General features: G+C 41.5%; 2 protein-coding genes across 3 annotated transcripts in view; one reads left to right on the top strand and one right to left on the bottom strand.

The window, feature by feature from the left end:
* Window positions 1–10,256, bottom strand: part of CDC16 (cell division cycle 16) — a 64,085-nt gene extending 53,829 nt beyond the window's left edge. Inside the window, exons 1-4 of one of the 2 annotated variants that reach the window (XM_048856270.2) lie at window positions 10,124–10,256; window positions 4,240–4,294; window positions 2,171–2,268; window positions 1,298–1,336 (exon numbers count right to left, since the gene is read on the bottom strand). In XM_048856270.2, coding sequence (XP_048712227.1) covers window positions 1,298–1,336; window positions 2,171–2,268; window positions 4,240–4,294; window positions 10,124–10,171 — 240 coding nt within the window. In that variant the 5' untranslated portion in view covers window positions 10,172–10,256. Of the gene's footprint in view, window positions 1–1,297; window positions 1,337–2,170; window positions 2,269–4,239; window positions 4,295–9,391; window positions 9,514–10,123 lie in introns of those variants that run through there. The other variant, XM_048856279.2, reaches the window with a different exon arrangement.
* The window catches only part of RASA3 (RAS p21 protein activator 3), a 266,350-nt gene continuing 254,445 nt past the window's right edge, over window positions 10,111–22,015 (top strand). Inside the window, exon 1 of the mRNA XM_048856255.2 lies at window positions 10,111–10,229. The gene's annotated coding sequence lies outside the window, so the exon portion shown is untranslated. The remainder of the gene's footprint in view (window positions 10,230–22,015) is intronic.

Below are 22,015 nucleotides of genomic sequence, written 5' to 3'. Positions count from 1 at the left end.
GTTAACTGCGATTAATCGACAGCCCGAGTTACAATCAATCAAAATACATGCTGTTCTATTTATTTTTCTCATCCTCCAGACAATTTTATTTCTTTGGTTGCACTTTGTTTAGATAGCACTTTCCATCCAGAAGGGACTGAAAGCATACTGCGACTACATACTTATAGCACCAATAAAACAAAGCTACCTGTGGGGCAGAATTCAGCAACCAACCAGAATAAACCACACTATACATTATTAGGGAGGAGGAAAATTCTGGAGCGTGGACAACATGTTCTAAAGAAAGTGTCCTGGGACCTACAGAACCCTTGCTGAGCAGCCAGAAATTTGTTGTTCTTTGGTCTCATTCAAGAGACCTACATGCTACTAGTGAGGGAATTCTACGCCAAAAAAATTAAAATTCTGCGCACAATATTTTAAAATTCTTCAAATTTTATTTGTCAAAATAACTCTATATAATCACACCAGTTTCAATTATTTTGTTAATTTATTTCAAAATACCTGTCAGCAAGTATGTTTGTAACAATACAGACACAAAAAATTTCCCCCCAGGAGTAGACAGTAAAAGAAATGCCTATGACAACCCAGTTTCTGTTTCTCTGCCCCCACACCCTGAGCCCAGCCAGCAGGTCAGACACCCACAACCCCTCCCCCGCAATGGCCAGCCATGGGGCCCCCCTAGTCCAGACACCTGTGGCCCCCCCCAGAGCCCAGCTGTGGCCCCCCCCAGCCCAGACACCTGCCCCCCTACCCCTCAGAGCCCAGGGATCCAGAGGATGAAACAGCCTGATGCTGGGTCCCAGCCTTGTGTGGAGTTTCCTGAGCGCCGACATCTCCTTCCCTCAGGGCATGCGGGGAACTGCAGCTGCCGGGAACCCTCTAGCTCCCTCCCTATCCCCCCAACAACCTCTTCTATGTGCGAGCTGGTCTCTGCCAGGTCCCCTAGTGGCGGCCAGCAGCTCTGCAGCCCATTTCTGTGGCAGAAAGGAAATTCTGCATACACAATATTAATTTCTGCAAAATTCTGCATTGCACAGTGGTGCAGAATTCCCCCAGGAGTAACACACAGCATGTTGCATGGAACTCAGTTTACCCATCTTACAAGGATGAGGGAATAAGTCTTCTCTCACAGGATTTGAACCTGTAGTTCCAGTGAGTATAAGCGTTTCAATCCCCAAATTTAGACCTCTAAATATTCCCCTTCTAGCGTAAAGTGTGCCATATGTGGTTTGCGTATTTACGTAGCATGCTTTGTTTAGTTTGATTTTATCCAATATAAACTAAAATATATACTTACATGACATCTAGCAGCAAGGTATCGACATGCTTCATACAACTAAGAGAAATAAAGAGGTTTGAAATATACTTATCAAGGAAGCTACAAACAAAACTCCCTAGTATTAACAGCAAAAAGCTATTATTCCTACATCAATGTCTGTTCTTCTTCTGACTAAAGATTTCTTTCTTACTACCCCAAATCATTCTCTCAAGTCTCTAACGCTTGAGGAAGACAGGAAATGGGGAAACCTCAACACATCATCCTGTCTCCTTAACCCTATCTTATCCCCTCCATTTCCCTTATGCTGACATACTCTTTCCCTATGACCCTTCCCCTACAAGCACACTCTTATACACCACCCTATTTTCTTCCTATCTTTTGACTTTAGTCATAGGGCATGTAATCTACCCAAACTGCTAGATTCCCTCGACTCTCTCTCCTTTATCTCCTCCAGTGTGGTTCATTCTTTCCACCTCAGCAAAACTTCCCTGACCAAAATCACTAATGACCTTCTATCCCAGTTTGTAAATTTCTTCTATACTATATTAATTTGAACCTCTCCAACTCGGGTGGCACTTCCTCTTCTTTTGATTTCCACAATTCTAGTTCAAGTGGGAGGAGAACTACAGCACACAGTCCCTTCCCTAAATCTATTGGTCCCTGCACATGTCAGCCCTTGGCCCTTTTCTCTTCTCTATATATCATTCTCTCACCATGACCTTACATTATGCAGTTTACGTAACCACTCTTCCTTTAAATCTGGATTGTTAGCTCTGAAGGTAAAGAACCTATAGTGCATTTAGCACAGTTCACCTGCTATTTAGCACCAGGTATAGCACTATGGTTCTAAATAAATAAAAAAAGTATTATTTCTTGTTTGAAATTACTTACCTTATCTAGCTTGCGTGATCGAAGGGCATGTGCTGCCCTATGATATTGAGCTGTCAGGTAGAGACATTGGGCCAGCCAATAGATGTCCTGAGGTTCCTCTAAAAATATATATATATTTTTATATATATATATATAATCCCATTAAGTACAATCCTAAAACACATGTTTTTATCATAATTTTGTATGGCATAGACATTTTCAGGTCATTAAAAAGATCTCCGTATACTGCTCTTCATCAAAACTAGTCATCTCAAGAAATTACTCTAAAAGTAAAATGCATCTCTTTGGACATCTCAGAAATAAGAAATTTTAAGAATTAAATCAGACCCTAACTCTAAGACTGTACGCACTATCAGCGGCAAACAAGGATGTAAAAAAAAAAATCTACCACCAGTCTGCATACCATAAGTAACAGAGGGAAATAAAATTGATGTGGAAAAGAGAAAAATAACATCTGTATGCTATAGGGGACTCCAGACTTTGAATGCACTAACAGCAGAAAACACACTTTTAACCTTTTTATCTTTCAAAGTTTGTGCAGAAATTAGTGCCTGCAAAAGCAAAATATTATTTTCAAGTTCTAGAAGTGTGACAATTAGGTCCTGATCCCAAAACTTATGCATGTGCTTAACTTTACACACTGTGAGTAATCCCATTTGAAGGATCAGGTACTTAGTAAGTAATAAGGCCACTGCAAAAAAGATATAAAGAGCAGGTAAGGAAATACTCCAAAATCTAAACATGGACAAATAATTTGGTCCAGGTGACATGCACTTACCGAAAACTATATTTAAAGAGAGTCATGATGCACTGAGAGAGTCTTCAATATTGAAGAAAAGCAAAAATAATTTAAAAGGAAAGAAAAGTTACCCTATCAATTACTACCCCATAAATCCAATAGACCAGGTGTGGCCAAACTGTGGCTCATGAGCCACTTGTGGCTCTTTTACAGTTAAAGTGTGGCTCCCGAAGCCCCCACTGCACTCCCATTCTCCGCCTACCAGGCTGGGGAGGAGCTCAGGGCTTCTGCCCTGCAGCCGCATGATGGGCTAGGGGCCTCTGCCAGAGATGACTGGTGCCTGCTGAGAGTGGGGGAGGGGACAAAATTTAAAGCCCACCCCCCACAACAGCTTGAGTCATACCGCCCTCTTACCCTCAGTGGCTCCTCCCTGCAGCTCCCAGGTGTTAGCTTTGCATGGAGAGGCAGTGGCAAACAGGTGGGAGCTGCAGGGAGGGGTCACTATTTTAGCTCCACGGGGAGAGGCAGCAGCAAAAGCAGTAGCTCTCCCTGCTTCTCCCAGCTGTTTGCCACTGCCTCTCCCCACAGTTGCAGCTCCCAGCTTACAGACTCTAGGAGCTGCCATGCAAGAAGGGGGCCCAGTGGCCCCATGTGACAGAGCGGGACCAGCAAACCCTGGCAAAAATCTGGGGGGCATCCCCATGTACCCTCCCCACACATCTCCTCTTGCATCTGCCCAGTGTAGATGGGGGTCTTTCCATGGGGTGTGCCTGCTGGGGCTTGGGGCTTCAGCTTTCTGAAGACTGTCATATGTGGCTCGGAGGGTCAGTAAGTTTGGCCACCACTGAAATAGACTAAGCACTAGAAGAGGTACTGCGGAAACAATCTTGCATTGGCAGTGGACTGGACTAAATTATAAAAATTAATTATTTTTAATTTCAGTGTTTATGAATCTGCAAAAAGGTTCTTGCAAGTAATAGAGATTTCTCCAAGTGGAAGGAGTTGACGCTCCATGCATTTCCAAGCCCTGAAGGACAGAATGTTTTTCAGCCTGGGAAAGAGGCTTTGTTCCTGCACTAGTAGTTAGAGTACATTTTTCAAGCACAGGTGTCAAACATGCATGAATGCTGAATTGCACACTATCTAATCTAGCAGATCAAAAATCTAATGCTCTACTTGGGTAGATGGTATTGCAGAGAGGCTCACAACAATATTAAATATAAAATGGAACCTCAACAATATACAAGAAGCTGAATAAATTATCGCAGGTAAAAGTTTTCATGAAACTAATATTTTAAATTAAGTGAAATAAAACGTAACGATTACTTACCATGAGACAGTGAAGCAACTTTGTCTGCCCAAAACAAGGCACTTTGATACTGTTGCTGGAAAAGAATGTTAGAAATGTTAGGGTTTGTTTATTTAAATATATTATTTAGCTTCATATGTCTTGCTATTACTAAAGGTGGAGCATAACTCCAGAGTCTTCATTGGTGACTACCTAAGCTACCTTAAAAAAACAAAAACAAAAACCTTGAGTTAACTGATTGCCAAATAAGTCAAAGTAGTTAACATGTTTGTAAAGACTTCTTAGGGCACTCCCCAAACATTTATGATTTGCCCTAAATTGAGGCAGGGGGCTTTACTGTGAATCCTGGGAATAGGAGAGATGGAAGAATAGCATTTGATTATAATGGAGAGCCAGCTCTGCTACAGATAAGATTAAGAGTTGCTTTCTATTTAAAGGGAAACTCTTCAACATGCCCAAAAATCTGCATGGTTATTCATATTGCCTTCAAATTTGGTGTGTCTTATGGGGCAGAGGGTTGGGTTAATGATCCAAATTTGGGTCTTTTACCAAGCAGTTTGAGATATAGTTCCCCAAACAACAAAGCTTTTCTTAGGGTTGACAGATTCTACCAGTGCTTTTTGTGCACACCTCGGTCAAACCATGGGTCTCAATCACTTAACATTGACGCAGTTAGTGTAGGGCACTTTGGGGAAGCAATATTGGAAACACTATTCAACAAAGAGTCTGGTTCTACAGTCAGGTGCAAGCCTAATGCTCATGCACCAAATGGATTTGTCCAGGCATGTGCAGAGTGCCTGAGAGACTGTAAACCAGACATGACACTCAGGACCCGTGTAACTCAAGAAGACATGCTATGGCCACTGAACATGAGCAATACCCAGTCACTATAAATTCAAAACCAACTCTAGCAGAAGTCTGAAAATGAAATTTAGACATGCTCTGTCAGAGGGTATTGTTTGGGGGAGAGGAGAACTTAATCAGACTACTGTTGAAAATTCAGAACACATTCAAACTATTTTAAAAAAAATGATACAGTCCAATGCCTGCTAGGAAAGGAGGAGGAATGAGGGTTTGAGCCATGCTTGAATACTGTTTTGGCATTTGTTGGGGGAGTAGGAACAGCATTCTGATACTTCCGACACGGTTTCCCCACTCCAGAAGGAGAAATGACATCTCAGTAACTGCCATTTCTCCTTCTGGAGTGATCCTGGAAACAGAAGAAGTGGAGAAGGAGGTGGGTGATATGGAGGTGGCTGGCATGGCATGTGGGAGGCATTGGGGCAGAGGGTGTCTCTCAGCCCCAGATTCTCCTCTGACACTTATTCTACTCCACAGGAAACACCACGTCTGCTAAAACTTAAAACCCTTTTACAGTCACTTTACCCTTATGTACATAATGCGTTACCTAGGGAGGTGGTAGAATCTCCTTCCTTAGAAGTTTTTAAGGTCAGGCTTGACAAAGCCCTGGCTGGGATGATTTAATTGGGGATTGGTCCTGCTTTGAGCAGGGGGTTGGTCTAGATGACCTCCTGAGGTCCCTTCCAACCCTGATATTCTATGATTCTATGATAATGCCAAACACTATATTTTCACTTACCTATCATTAAACTCACAGTCCACACCAATGTTCCCTCTAATTTTTGACAGGCCGTGTGCGCAAAAGATTTCTTCTGTGCAAATTTTTGAAGCAGAGTTCAAATTTGTGCTCCATGAGACAAATGCGCCCAAGCGAGTAAAATGCTTATACATTTAAAAACTTTTAATTTGCAATTTGTGATAATAGTTTTACATTATGTTATTCTATAAATGTCATTTTTAAATACTTAGAAAAAGGAAATTTAACCTCCTTTCCCTTTCCCTGCCTTGCCAGCTAGTAGAATCTGGCTGTGTTGATAGATGGCGGGTGAACAATGTCAAAAGTCGCCCGTAAATGATATTTTGGCCTGGCTCCGATGTAGTATTTCATTTTTTGTACGTGCAGTGTTTCACCGTGTGCCTGGGGTTTAGGATCTGTGTGCACGGACACATGTACACAGCTTAGAGGGAACAGTGATCCACACTCATCTCTCACCTAACTGCTGACAATTCCCAAGGCTAGACCCATATGCCCCACAACTGACAAACCCTAGTGCTGAAATAAGGCATACTGGATCTCCCAAGATACACCTGCACATCTTGCCTTTGATCATACATACCAGGGGTCAGGGAGAGGAGCTAATCCTCCGGGGAGAGGGCACAACTCCCCAAGAAGTCACCATATCACAGCTTTGACAAACTGCTCCAATTAATCCATCCAATATTTAATACAGCTGCACTTAACACAGTAAATGCAGCTGCACTGCACACAGATAATTCTCAGTGGCTACTGCTGGTCCAGGGGTCAGAGTTAAGGTTGAGTGGGCATGTACCTTAACTCTTTATTTCCTGGTGTTCAGAAGTTTGAGTTTTTCTGAATTTGATGTTTTGGAAGAGCACAAGATACAACCAGGTAATCTTAACTCTGCACTAATTGTGTTGTCAGTAACTAAACAAGAATTTGGGATCTGAATGAAGCAATATTCACAATGTATGGGAATTTTTTCAGACTGCATGTCCTATACCATTTGTTGTGGCCCTCCATCTTGGAAGGGACTGCATGAAATCTCTAAGGCTAAAGGGTATAAAGTGCTTTAAGAACTTTCAAGAAGAAAGATGCTATATAAATGTCAGATATAGGCAGGGCTAATAGCAGAGCCTATTATTAAGGTTATCCAACACATCCCACTATAAGGTCCTGATTTCAATTGCTTACAACTTCATCAAACTTTAACCATTTGGGCCAAGATTTTCCATATGGGTTATCTGCTTCAGCCTATTTCTTAAAGCGGTCTCTAAAAACAAGGTTATTAAAAACATTTTTTAATTTGCAATTAAAAAAATACTCTAGTGAGCTTTTTTCCAGTGCTCATGATGAGCAGCAATATTCTGTTTTCACCTCCTTGTTCAATGCATGGCCCTAAGCCTTATTTACTGTACGCTATTCAAACCCTTCTCTGAAGAAAATTACTAATTTCCTCATTGGCTTTTCTATGGCCTCTATCATAGAATTACAGTGCTTCAAACATTAAAAGCAACATAAGTGTGTAGGGACAAATTAGAAAGACCAAGCACAAAATGAGATTAAACTAGGTAGGGACAGAGAGGGTAACAAGAAAACATTTTACAAATACATTAGATGCAAGAGGAAGACCAAGGACAGGGTTGGCCCATTATTCAATCAGAAGGGAAAGGCAATAACAGAAAATACGGGACTGGCTGAAGTTTTAAATGCCTTTTTCATTTCAGTTTTCACCTAAAAGGTTAGCAGTAATTGGATGACTAACACAGTGAACATCAGTGTAAATACAGTAGGATCTGAGACTAAAATAGGAAAAGAACAGGTTACGAATTATCTCGATAAGTTAGAGGTCTTCAAGTCAGTAGGGCCTGAGGAAATACATCCTAGAATACTTAAGGAATTGGATGAAGAGATCTCTGTGCCATTAGTGATTATCTTTGAGAACTTGTGAAGGACAGGAGAGATCCTAGAGGACTGGAAGAGGGGAAATATAGTATCTATCTATAAAAAGGGGAATAAGGACAAGCCAGGGAATGTGTAAACCAGTCAGCTTAACTTTGGTACTCAGAAAGATAATGGAGCAAATAATCAATTTGTAAGAAACTAGAAGATAAGGTGACACTTAACAGTCAACATGTGGATGGGAGGGAAGCAGTAAAGCTGATATATCTCAACTTTAGTAAGGCTCTTGATAGTATCTCACATGACCTTCTCATTAAGCAAACTAGGGAAATATAGTCTGGACAAACCGACTGTAAGGTGGGTGCAACAAGTGGTTGGAAAACCATATTCAGAGAATAGTTATCAATGGATCACAGTAAAATTCGAAGGGCATATTGAGTGGATCCACAGGGATCTGTCCTGATTTTATTCAATATCTTTATAAATTATTTGGATAATGCCATACAGAATACACTCATATGATACCACACTCAGAGGTGTTGCAAGTGCTTTGGAGGACAGGGTTAGAATTCAAAATGATCTTGACAAACTGGGGGAATGCTCTGAAATAAATAGGATGAAATTCAATAAGGGTAAATGTAAAGTACTACACTTAGGAAGGAATAATCAAAGCACAAATACAAAATGAGAACTGACTGTCTATGAAGAAGTACTCCAAAAAAGGATCTGGGGATGATAGCGGATCACAAATTAAGAATGCATCAACAAAATAAAACTACTGCAAAATAATAATTAAAAAAATCACTCTGGGATGTATTAACAGCAGTGTTGTAACCAAGACACAAGAAGTAATTCTTCCACTCTACTAGCACTGATAAGACCTCAACTGGAGTACAGTGTCCATTTTTGGGTACCACACTTCGGGAAAGATGTGGACAACTTGAAGAAAATCCAGAGAGAGTTACAAAAATGATTAAAGGTCTAGAAAACTTGACCAACAAGGAAAATTTAAAAAGTGGGGTTCTTTAGTCTGGCAAAAAGAAGACTGAGCGGGAAGTGATAACTGTCTTCAAGGGCATAAAAGGTTGTTGTAAAGAGGATGGTAATAAATTGCTCTCCTTAACCACTGAACAGGATATGAAGTAATGGGATTAAATTGCAGCAAGGGAGATTTAGGTTAGACATTAAGAAAGATTTCCTAAATGGAAAGGAGTTAAGTACTAGAACAAATTACCTAGAGAATTTATAGGTTTCAGAGTAGCAGCCGTGTTAGTCTGTATTCACAAAAAGGAGTACTTGTGGCACCTTAGAGACTAACAAATTTATTTGAGCATATAAATACGTTAGTCTCTAAGGTGCCACAAGTACTCCTTTTCTTCTAGAGCATTTATAACTCTCGATCACTGGAGACTTTTAATAGCAGGTTAGATAACACCTGTCAGGAATGGACTACTAGGTAATATTTAGTCCTGCCTCAGAGCCAGGGGACTGAACTAGATGACCTGTCGAGATTCTTCCAGTCCCACCTTTCTATGATTTAACTGATCTTTATAACACTCCTGTGAAGCAAGTGAGTCGTATGACCCCATTTTACAGACAGCGAACTGAAGCACAAAGTGTCTAAGATTAGTTGCCCACTCATTCCGCTGTTCAATTTGAAACAGATCAGACCTGATTTTTCAAAGGCCTTCGGATTATATGGCACTTTATCTGTTCCAAGCACTACTCCGTCCCATTGACTTCAGCTGCAGCTGTGAGTGGGCAGCACTGCTGCACATCAGACCCCAGGTGTCTCAAGCACCCAGAGAAAGCGGGACAGGCTGTTAACGGCCACCTGTGAAAAGGCTGGTGTAAGTCACTTGCCCACAAACGCTGTGGCGGAGGCAGCCATAGGATCCAGTTCCCCAGAGCAACATTTACCGGCCCGCCACCCTCTCTGCTCGTTGTCCGCACCCCTTCCAGGGCTGCTGCGGCAGGCGAGGCAGCGTCCCGCCACACCACGCCGCAGTCACTGCCCAGCCCGGGGGGAGCGGGGCCACCCCGTGCCGTGCACGAGGCCCCTCCTCGCCCCCGACACGGCAGTAACGGCCCGGCGCTGCTCGGTGCGTGACGTTACTTAACACGACGCACGCGGGACCTTCCCACGAACACACGCGTGAGGCCCGGGGCTCCCTCCGGAGCAGACCGTTACGCTCCCGGCTCTCGCACCCGCCTGCGGGGCCACGCTCCGCTGTCAGGGGCCCCGACGAAACAGGGGCGGAGACGCACCCCAGGCTCCGCCCGACGGAGCGCACCTCCCCGCGGCGGGCCCCGCAGCCACTCAGAGGGCGAGGGGGCGGCAGGGCCGGGTTAGGGTTAGGACCCGAGCGGAGGAAGAGGCTGCGCGGGCTGCTGTCACCTCACCTGATCTATGTACTGCCGGACCCGCTTCCTCAGCCGCTCCAGGTTCATCTCCCTACGCGCGCGAGCCGGGTGACCTCAGGATGCTCCGCACGCGCCGCTCGCTCAGGTAACGGTCTCGCTGTCACGCATCAAGCGCGCAGCCCGGGAATCCCGCACTCTCCGCCGGCCGCCCTCTCTCGGCGTGCCGCGCGGTAACGTCCCCACTTCCGGTGTCACGCCCGAAGTCACTCCCCACAGAAACACCGCCCCGCGCAGATGGTTCCTAGAGCGCGCCCAGAGCCGAGCTGTGGCGCTAGAGCAGAGCGGGGCGGGGCGGGCGAGTGGGGCTGCTCTACGCTGTCCAGCTCCTCCTGGGGCAGAGCCCGCGGGAGGAAGGGGGACTGTGACCCAGCGCTGCCAGAGTTTGTGATGTTTCTGCCGTTTCTGTGAAGCCTCCAGCTCCTGGAGTCCTGTTATTTGGCCAGAGCTTCCCCGTTCATTACAAGGAATGTCCCCAGAGCCTCAGGGAACCCGTGACCCGCGGCATCCTAAAGGCTTAGCAGATGAAGAGAAATAGAAAGCTCCCAAAGTGGTATTATTATGTATTTAATCCTGTTTCTTTAAAGGCCTGATGGGGGGTTGGCACGACTCAGCACCTTACAAGATATTATTAGCAGAGGATCTCTCTTCCCTCTCTGTTACCCCCAGGTGTGAGCAGGCATGGGCTGCCACGCTGAGCCAAGTACCACTCAGTTTAAAAGGTCTAGGGACTGCTGAATGAGGGCTGAAATCCTTCCCCAGCCATCGCACACGTGCACTACTACCTGCTGTGCATTAGGTTCTAATGAGTAGACTAGCTCCACCTGTGCTGTTATTATTTAACCTGAAATACTAATTATGGATGTCCAGAGGCAGTGAAATTGGAAAGGCAGATTTGGGCTCACAAGGGACCCAACATTGAAAGAGCAGTTAGTCCAGGTAGTAAGTGGCTAGCTATGGTTAGGAATATGAAGTAAAATATTTTCTTGGCATTAGGTCAAGTGTGCCATAAATGTGATGGGGAAAATAATTTTTTAAAAGAATGTCATAGTATTAAGGCCAAGACTGGAAAACAGTAAGACCATGATGCAAATTTCCTTGTAGTGACTGCAGAGTAAAATGTTGTAGATGTGCAAATATTGGTAAACGCTAATGGCAGAATTATAGTCTTCAGATTGGATGTTGGAGTACAATTCCATGTTGGTTTGTTTGTTTTTTGGGGGGGGTTGTGTTTTTTGTAATATATAGTATAGTAGCTAAGGAAGAGGTGTAGAAATACAAAGCAAAGCTTGTTTCATATTCTGAATAAAATAGTAGTGTAAGTGACCAACAATGTGTTTTTAAAAACAGTATGACTTAATACATAGTAAATGCGGATGTACTACTTGTGCTACATCCAAAAATCTACTTAATCATGCTGTCAAAGTTCCTCCCCCACTCTGAACTCTAGGGTACAGATGTGGGGACCTGCATGAAAAACCTCATAAGCTTATCTTTACCAGCTTAGGTCAAAACTTCCCCAAGGTACAAAATATTCCACCTGTCGTCCTTGGATTGGCCGCTACCACCACCAAACTAATACTGGTTACTGGGGAAGAGCTGTTTGGAAACGTCTTTCCCCCCAAAATACTTCCCAAAACCTTGTACCCCACTTCCTGGACAAGGTTTGGTAAAAAGCCTCACCAATTTGCCTAGGTGACTACGGACCCAGACCTTGGATCTTAAGAACAATGAACAATCCTCCCAACACTTGGACCCCCCCTTTCCTGGGAAATGTTGGATAAAAAGCCTCACCAATTTGCATAGGTGACCACAGACCCAAACCCTTGGATCTGAGAACAATGAAAAAAGCATTCAGTTTTCTTACAAGAAGACTTTTAATAAAAATAGAAATAAAGAAATCCCCCCTGTAAAATCAGGATGGTAGATACCTTACAGGGTAATTAGATTCAAAAACATAGAGAACCCCTCTAGGCAAAACCTTAAGTTACAAAAAAGATACACAGACAGAAATAGTTATTCTATTCAGCACAGTTCTTTTCTCAGCCATTTAAATAAATCATAATCTAACCGTACCTAGCTAGATTACTTACTAAAAGTTCTAAGACTCCATTCCTGGTCTATCCCCCACAAAGACAGAATATAGACAGACACACAGACCCTTTGTTTCTCTCCCTCCTCCCAGCTTTTGAAAGTATCTTGTCTCCTCATTGGTCATTTTGGTCAGGTGCCAGCGAGGTTACCTTTAGCTTCTTAACCCTTTACAGGTGAGAGGAGCTTTCCCCTGGCCAGGAGGGATTTCAAAGGGGTTTACCCTTCCCTTTATATTTATGACACATGGAATGAATTAAATGTTTGATCTATATGCTAGCCACCGAAATGCAAACAGAGAGCACAGACTGCATACTAGTAAAGTTCTCAGATGTCTTTCAATGCTTGGGTTATCTGGAAGGAGGATACTATTTTAAGATAAAACAATTGGTAACTCTGTCTATCCATCCTCCAAACCCTTCCCCAAACATTTGGTCTAACAAATAAAATAAAATAAATTGATAATATTGAAAATCTGGGGGTTATTAAAAGTGTAGAAAAACCTAGAGAAGGAGTTAATTCAAGTGTTATAAGTGGAAGACCAAGGCATTGAACTGCATACACCATAACAGAAACATCCAGTGAAATCTGTTGAAAAGGGAGCAACTAAATTCTTGCAAGCACAAATATTCTCAGAGTTAGATGTGAGCAGAACATGTTTCAGCAAGTAAAGTTAGATAACTCAAGTTCTAAATTAATTATTTTTAATGCAACATTTGTGCATGATAAATTTAAGTGACTGTTCACATTTGTTGTATATCTTTGGTATTATACAGGTTTCTGAGGGATTATATAGCCCTGAAGTCATAACTCATGCTGTTTTAATTTGAGGCAGGTACACAATAAGTTTTGCAGAGATCAGGACTTCGTTATGTCTGTCTTTCACTGATTTATATGACATTATAGATCAGCCCTCTTCTGGGTTCAGTTGCCTGAGGAATTTCTTCCAGTTTTGGCTGCACATTTTTTGAATATACATATACAAATAAATAATATAATATATATAATATAATTAATATACATATACAAATATGCATATACAAATAAAGTTGATAAGACTTTGACTAACTGTCTGGAAAAGGTGTGTCTATATTAAGTTTGGTGGCAGGTGGCATTTATTCTCAAATGATACTGTCAATTCAGGGATCTGCTGTCCTGAAACTTTAAATACATGAGAGCTAGATACATGTCAATAGTTCATATTCTTAAATTCCTGAATAATTAAAGTACATTTTAAAAATGTCTATGTTTGGGACATCCAGGTTTGCACAAAATCCATTTATTCCCCAATTTTAAGATCAAAGTTTAAGTAATTTCTTCTATACTTCATAATAAATAATTAAATCATACATTATTAATAAAGCCTAATTAATTTAAGTCAATATTTAAAGCTAAACATGATATAAATCTTTCACATTCTAACCCTTTCAAAAAACAAAAATCTTAAAAATCACTAAAATGTTTCAGAATACATTAAATGAATTCTTATTCTATCCAAATGTTAATATCAAACCATAAAAAAGTAAAAGCATACAAAATACATCTAAAAATATGAAAGAACAAACTGAAAAGTAAATACTCATTTTTTCTTATTATCACTTATAAAAGGGGGTGGGGGAAGCCACTCACTGTAACATTTTAAACATAACCATAGTTTTCAAAACAAACCCATAGCTGTACCAGTTAGAGAGAGCAAAATCTCTCTGCATATATTTTAAAACTTTTAAATGGGAAAACTAACTCTTCTATCTTTAAAAAAGATAAATATGTAGTTGGCTTTTGTCTTTATAAGCGTTTCTTCTTGCAGTTACTTTATAAAATTTGTCCTTGAACAACAGACAGATTTTGTATCAGTAAATCAAAGTATTGTTAACTTTCACATAATCGCATGAGATAATGAGGTATCATTGATTGGGTTACTTTCTATAATTTCTTCAAAATTATTTAATTACATACCACTTTATTTACTTTCTCAGTTTCATTATTAAAGAATTAAACCATGCATATAAAGCATTTCAGTGTTTAAATATGTGTTAATATGCACATGGGTAGATTCTTCTCTCTACTTACATCTGCTCTGTTCAAGCAGGGGTAGGAAGAGGGTGCCAGGAAGCTGGTATAGCTGTTTGATTCTGTGGCAGCCATGGCATGAGTTACAGCAGCCCAATGGTTCTTTTACACCACCTGAGTATGTCTCTGTAGAAACCATATAATTTGCCACTTCAGAACCAGCAGACGGCTGCTGTCCTCATTCTGAGACACCCCCCCTTCAAAGGGAAGGGTGGTGGATGCTGAAACTACTATGCTGGTTCAGGCTGAGCTCGAAGCCATTCTCAATCCTCCCATCTGCTGAGGAAATTCTCAGCTGTGACTAGGCTCTGACTCTTCAGCATCATCTGGAGAAGGGAATCTGGCCTCTATGATTATACATTTATGTTGGAATTAATGTAAATATTGTTTTTTATTTTGGGGGATTCAGTTCCCAGTATAGCACCCGTGACCCGGGTGATAGGAAAGTGAGCTCTGTAGGACTGTTTGTCTTCCTTGACTTGTTCTCTCTTTTGGGAGATTAATGTGAAACTTTTATAAAAGAGATCATGTGTAACACTATTCTTATCTAACCTGACTGGGCATCTTGGTTTTGAGTGTTTTCTGGGAAACATTTGGTTGATTTTCAGATGTTTTGGGTAATAAAATCCTGAGATAAGGCACTCCAGGGGCCAGTTTCAGCAACTGAACTGCAGCTGGCGAATCTGTCAGCTTATAGAACATCAAAAGATTCTTCAATAAAGCACATCAGTAAAACAAAAAAAAGATTTTTTTTAAAAAAGGAAAATATACTGAATTACGTTTTGAATGATGTTTGAAGACTCCTGTTTAAAATTAAAGGATACAGAAAAAGAGAGATTCCTGGGGACAGTCCATTTACTTGCTGGAGAGCCAAATTTAAATTTGTTCAAAGAGTAACGAGTGTTTACAAAACTTACATTGAACAGAAATGTTTGCATTATTTAAAAAAAAAAAATCTGAAAGCAGGTTTGTTAAAATTTGAACATCCTCCTACAGTTCTTTGAACCCAAGGAATAAGCATGCTGTATTATGCATGAGAGTCAGAAAGTGAAGGTGACCAATCTATCCTGAGTGTCAAAGTGTCAACTGGCAAGTGCATTTATGGGGGCTAATTTAAAAATATAAATAACATTCACAAAAGCAAATAGTAAATAGTTATGAATAAATTAAATTGTAAAAACTAAGAGAAAATAAACACCGGGTTATTTTCAGAACATCTAATGATATAATAATTTTCTGATGACTAAACCATACTAATACTGTTATAACAATATTGTTAAGAAACCTATTTTATACTATTCTGCAGTAGAAATTTAATTTGTCCTATAACATAACAGGAAAAACAATGATAACAGATCAGTCATTAAAGGCCAGATTGTGATTTATGCCAATGGAAGTACCTGAGTAAGTGCTTACCAGCGTGAGGAAGGGCTCGACAAAATCTTCTGTACATAGCTAGCCTCTCTAGCAATGTAATATTATTACTGGTTTCAGAGTAGCAGCCGTGTTAGTCTGAATTCACAAAAAGAAAAGGAGTACTTGTGGCACCTTAGAGACTAACAAATTTATTTACGCATAAGCTTTTGTGAGCTACAGCTCACTTCATCGGATGCAACACACACACACACACATATATCTTCTTACTATATGTTCCATTCTATGCATCCGATGAAGTGGGCTGTAGCCCACGAAAGCTTATGCTCTAATAAATTTGTAAGTCTTTAAGGTGCCACAAGTACTCCTGTTCTTTTTATAGAGAAGAGAGGATATAGTTCAAAATTGGGGAGTATTAGTAAAAGGATATTTTGTTAATTAAATAGACATGATCTAGGGCTGGAGAAATGATCTAGGCCAAAGTTGGGGACTTAAAATCCTGACATTTACCAAGACTGAACAGGCATTTTTCCTACTCTGTAGAACTGTTGATCCAATTAAAGAGCTACTGTTGAATCAGATTTGAGATTTTAAAAGATGATCTCCTGCCCTCTAGTGTTTAAGAGCTTGTCAGCTGCTGTGCAGTGTTTTGCCTGGTTTTCAGAACACTTTCCAGTCTTGCATCCGTTGATTAATTAACATCACGTTTTTCTTATCCTGCTGGCTCTCTGGGCACTAGTGATTATTAGAAACTTAGACAAAGTATTAGTTTGTAGCGGAAAATTACACCGGAGGATTAATTGTGATCTGGTCATTCACTGTCAACAAGCTGGAGGTGGAAAAGAGAGATACAACTCACCACTGACTGATATCTGTTTTAATTTGTCTCTCTTTTTTCTTTTTTGGAAGCCTGTGGTTCTAATTCGTGTATCTGTATTATGAATTTCCATATGTCTCACAATCTGAGTCAATAAAAATGCTAGCAATGATATGCAGCATAGGCACCAGACTGATGTAAAAGGTGCAAGAGGATACGTGTATTTTAAGTAAATCTAAATGACTAAAAGGAGGGATTGAGGTATTCTGTACCCAAAACTCGTATTTAAAACAGGGATTCATTGATCTGACCTGGTAGTGGCTGTTCTTATGTCTACTTGCTCCTTGGTGTTTTTGCTGATGGTGCTATTTTGTATGGGTGGTTAGTTTATTATGTAGACCAGTGGTCACCAACCGGTCGATCACGATCAACTGGTCGATCCTGGATCCTCTGTCAGTCGATCATGATCTCTGGCCGCTAAAAGCTGGTGGCGCAGCAGGGCTCAGGCAGGCTGCCTGCCTGGCCCCACACTGCTCCGGAAGCTGCTGGCATGTCTCTGTGGCCCCTGGGGGGGAGGGGCAGAGGCAGCTCTGTGTGCAACCCAGACCCCCAGCACCGTCCCTACGGGGCGGTGCTTGCAGGCACGGGCAGCGCACGGAGACCCACTGCCCCCTCACCTCCAGGGGCCCCAGAGACGTGCCAGCAGGTAGATGCTTCCAGAGCAGTGTGGGGCTAGGGCAGGCAGGCAGCTTGCCTGAGCCCTGCTGCGCTGCTGACTGGGAGCTGCCTGTAGTAAGCGCCTCCTGGCCACAGCCTGCACCTCGCAGCGCCTCCTGCACACCAATCCCCTGCCCCAGTCCGGAGCCCCCTCCTACACCCAAACTGCCTCCCAAAGCTTGCACCCCCTCCTGCACCCCAACCCTCTGCTCCAGGCTCAGCCAATGCACACCCCACAGTTTAGAATGTTACACTAATTTGTGACAATCCCTGCAGAATTTTGGATCTATAAACCACTAATAAAAAGTAAAACTCACGAAATGTTCAGTGGATTCTATGAGATTAGGTGCTGTGTGACCATATGACCCCTACACCCAAACTCCCTCCCAGAGCTTGCACACCTCACTCCTGTGCCTCTGCCCCAGGCTCAGCCCGGACCCCCTCCCACACTCTGAACCCCTCGGCCTCAGCCCAGAGCCTGCACCCCCTCCTACATCCCAACCCCCTGCCCCAGCCCAATGAAAGTGAGTGAGGGTGGGAGAGAGCGAGCAACAGAGGGAGGGGGGAATGGAATGAGCGGGGCGGGGCCTTGGGGAAGGGGCAGGGTAGATCCTGGGTTGATCTTAAATTCAAAAAGTGATCTTGTGCTTAGAGGTTGGAGACCACTGACGTAGACCATGCTCCCCCAGATATGGATACCTCTAATGCTTTTCACATAGACCATCAAACAGTAGTCGGATAACAATGACTATCAGGCACTAATGACCTACTCCAAATTTGAATCTGAGACCTACAGGTGAAAAGCTTCATATTTCATTATCAAGCCCCTGAGCCATTCCCCTGTTTACCAAATACAACTTGGCTATGTGATCATGTATAATAAAGTGTTTCTAAAAATAGCTGAAAATCATATAGATACAATTTTGCAAAGCTTCATAATCTGAAGTCTAAACCATTGCAGTCATCAAGTCTGAGAATACAGAGTGAGAAGGCATGTTGGGCCAAGTTCATTCCTAATGTGTCCCCATTATGGTGAATAGTTATATCAGCGATAAACTTAGACTCTTGATTGAAATTTATAATCCATGGAGAACTCTTCTGAATAAGACTTTAGGAGTGAATACTGAAACTTCCTGCAAGAGCCACGGACATTTATAATCTTAATCTCTGTTATTCTCCCAAATGTAGGCAGAAAGGATTCCATTTGACACAGGCTGCTGCAAGAAGCCCTTTTACATAAGAAGATATAATTTAATAGTTTCTGAGAGTGCAGGAACCCATGGTGAAATCCCAGCCCTATTGAAGTAGGATTTCACCCCAAATGTCCCAACAGTGAGGGTGCTATCTTTTTCACTGGGATTTTTTCTTGACTTGGACATGGTTTTTATTCATTATTCAGGAGTAGTTTTACCTTCTATTTTTGATAAATGGCTTCATTTATAAAATGTTTATTAATTTTACAGAAGGGACATGTTATAATCAAACAACTAAGAACATAAAAACCAATCTCTTCTCAAAAAATAATGCATGAAATATAAAACACGTACACAATCCTTAAAGGTGCATACAGGACCAGTCCTGCTTGTCTAGTCTATATGAATAATCGCATAAGGAAAATAATCTTTGGCCCACAGTACAACATGTAACAAGAAAGTACAACTATGCAATGTAGAAATAAATAAAAATACTCCCACCCAGCAAACAGGCCCATGCATGTTACATTGTATTGATCTGTATGTTCATGTATACCTTTCACACATAGCACTATAAAACAACTATCTGTACTTCTCCATATCTGTAGATTTTTCCCTATGAAATTTAGAAATGGATTCTATATTGCATTAAAGTAATTCAGTTTAACTTTTGTGCCAAATACAATATATTTTTGTATGAAACTGTTGTTGCAAGGTCTGTCAGGTTATTGTAGATAAATTTTCCATGTCCTTCCATTATTGTAGAATAATCCTTTTAACATTATTAGACTAGGAGAAAGCCATTCTGCTAATGCTTTAGGATTTCTTTGATTTCTGAAAGATGAAATTAGCAACAGAAGATTCCGATTATAAGGTATATTATTTAATTACTAACATTTTGGTCTAAATTAATTGTACCTTTTTGCATTCCAGGAGCATGTCTGTGGTATCCAATTATAGCTAATCATTTCCATAATTTATTTCAAGTATACATATGTGACCTATATATTATAAAGAACTTACATTTCAAACATGCAGACAAAATCTGGAACAAAATCTCAAAAGAAGTTACCAGTCAATAAGCAGTATGGCATTAAGGCAATGCAAATCAATCTTCCATAGATTATATTGGATCCCAGCTCACAATTGCTCCATGCATATTTCTATTTGCCATCTTTTACTCTTTTAATTATAATTTTCATACTCCTCTTTTAGCAGATCTATGAGAATGATGTTAAAGAAAACATAAGAGGCAAATATGCAGAACTTGTATTGCTTAGAATGTTGTTGGGCATAATCCTATTACAACAAAGGAGACAGAAAGGCTATGCTACAGGAAGTGAGACAGAAACCTCTTTACATCCTGTTCCCTTATTCTGTCATCTGCATAAAAACAAGTAAAAGAAAACCAGCATCTACACACTGTTGCTCCAAAATGTAATTTTTTCATGTCAGATGTGACCTGCTGAAGAGAGAACGCACAACACAGGATAAAATAGTTATTACTTATTGCCGAGGTGTAGCAACAAGAGTAAAAGCTGTGGCAGGCTGACCATTTCCTACAATATGAACTTTACTGAATTATGTTAAACCTTACTGAATTAGGTTTAAAGCTTTGAAGGTCCATGTATTAAGAATGCAATTGTGCATGTGGAATTGTATGTAACTTAGGCAGGCCATTCATTCAATTTTAAACCGGACAGTCCTCTTCTTCGGTGCTTTGTCCCCCACCTAGTACTGAGACAAAACCATATGTGGTTTTGTCTAGTATCAGACAGGGGATGCCATTTTGAAAAGCATGCCGCTCCCGCTGCTCCTGCCAGTGTGACCTCAGATGCACTGTGTGTGTGAGTTCATGCCAATGGAGGCAGAGCAGTGTGATCTTCCAAATAGTGTCCTCCGTCCAGTGTGAACTTGTATGCACATTATGTGTGAGGTCACACCAGTGGGGTGGGACACACCATTCCTGCAAGTACCAGAATGTCTGGTATTTTGGGAATCCGTGAGTGACAACCCTAAAGTAACTTCCCGGAGAGGAGGGGGATGCTAATATAATTCCTTTGGTTATCAGCACTTCAAAGCCCCTGCACCTCCCAGAGAGCTACACACTAACTAGTCCAAACTGGATTCCCTAGGGATCAATAGACAAAGAAAGGATTTTTGGATAAACACCTAGCAACTGGGGAGCTGAAAGTCTGAGAGTGGGTGCCTTGCTGAAATAATGAGGGGAAATGAAGCTGCAGTAGGGGACGTATGCCTCAAAAGCCAAGTCTGTACAGTGCTGAGCATCTCCTGCCATGTGCTGAGCAACCTCAACTCCCACTGATATCAGTGGAATAGGGTCTCAGCTTGTTTCTGTATAAGAACTGAGGTGCTCAGCACCTTGCAGGTTCAGACCCTGAATCAGCCACTTGTTTGTGTTTTTTTTTTTTTATTGCTACAGGCTTTTATGTTGAGGTAAGTGCCTGACAAAGAGGCTCCTGCAAAACCAGCATTTTACTCTTAATAACACTAGTTTGAGTATATGCATATAAACAAAACACTTAAGTGGATTTTGTGAAAGAAATATCGTGATTGTTGGGATCTACTGTCTAATGTCTCTTGTAGAAAATGGTCTCAAATAGATTTTATGCTGTCTTCTTTTGGTTTTATTTTTCCTCTGTAAATGTTTTCCTCATAAAGCTGGCTGTTTTGTTTATTGTTTTTGTTTTGTTTTCTAATGGTATCAGGATTATGATGATGAGGAATCACATGGAGTGTGTGTATTTAGGATACCTCTTGGAACAGACAAAGTAGGGAGATAACAAGGAGGAAGTACTTCAGGCTTCCTGATCTAAACCGTTGCATAGTCCTGCTGTGTACTGTTGAACAATTAGCATATTTCAACCCAGAGTGTGCTGGAGTTTAGTGGTTAAGTGAATGGAGCTGTTCTAAGGCTTAATTAACTAATGTTCGTAAAGTACTTGAATCAAAGTTCTGATATCAGTGAAGTCAACATAAAAACTGTCTAAATAAAAACTGCTCAAGAACTTCCGAAATGTGGGTCACAATGTATAAATTGAGAGCAATCAACCTTACTAGTTCCCACCGATTCTCCTCTTTGATCCTATTCCTGATCTTAGATGCCCCTCTGCACATCTGCTCCTGTCTGCTGGCATGGACCCCTTTCTCTCTTTCCTGTTAGCCAGGCTGCATACTCTAAAATGTCTCTAATGGTGTCCCTATCAGTTCTCTGTGGAAACAACCAGCTAGCATTTGTTACCCATCAAATCCCCAAAGTGTGAATTCATAACACCTCTAGTTCAGGCATTATAACTGATGCTGACCTGTGCTATAAAAGCAGTGTGAGCTTGGGAAGGGGACACATAGTCGCTGGCACGGGGAGATGAGGGGAATGAGACTATTGCAGGGAAAGGGGAGGAATGGAGACGCACACAGAATCCCTGGTATAGGAGGAGCAATCAGAGCTTGTGGTAAGAGGCGAATGGGATACACACAGAACCCCGGCATGAAGGAGGGGGTTGTTGGGGAAAAGGGGTATCAGTAAGTCCGTGAAATAGAAGGGGATGGGAAGGTGGTGGTACACCAGGACCTTGTGCAGGAGAGTGGAAG

The sequence above is a fragment of the Caretta caretta genome, chromosome 1, assembly GCF_965140235.1.
Source record: "Caretta caretta isolate rCarCar2 chromosome 1, rCarCar1.hap1, whole genome shotgun sequence".
NCBI classification, from domain to species: domain Eukaryota; kingdom Metazoa; phylum Chordata; order Testudines; family Cheloniidae; genus Caretta; species Caretta caretta.
The sequence above is the reverse complement of the archived record's forward strand: the minus strand, read 5'-3'. Positions and strand labels throughout refer to the sequence as shown.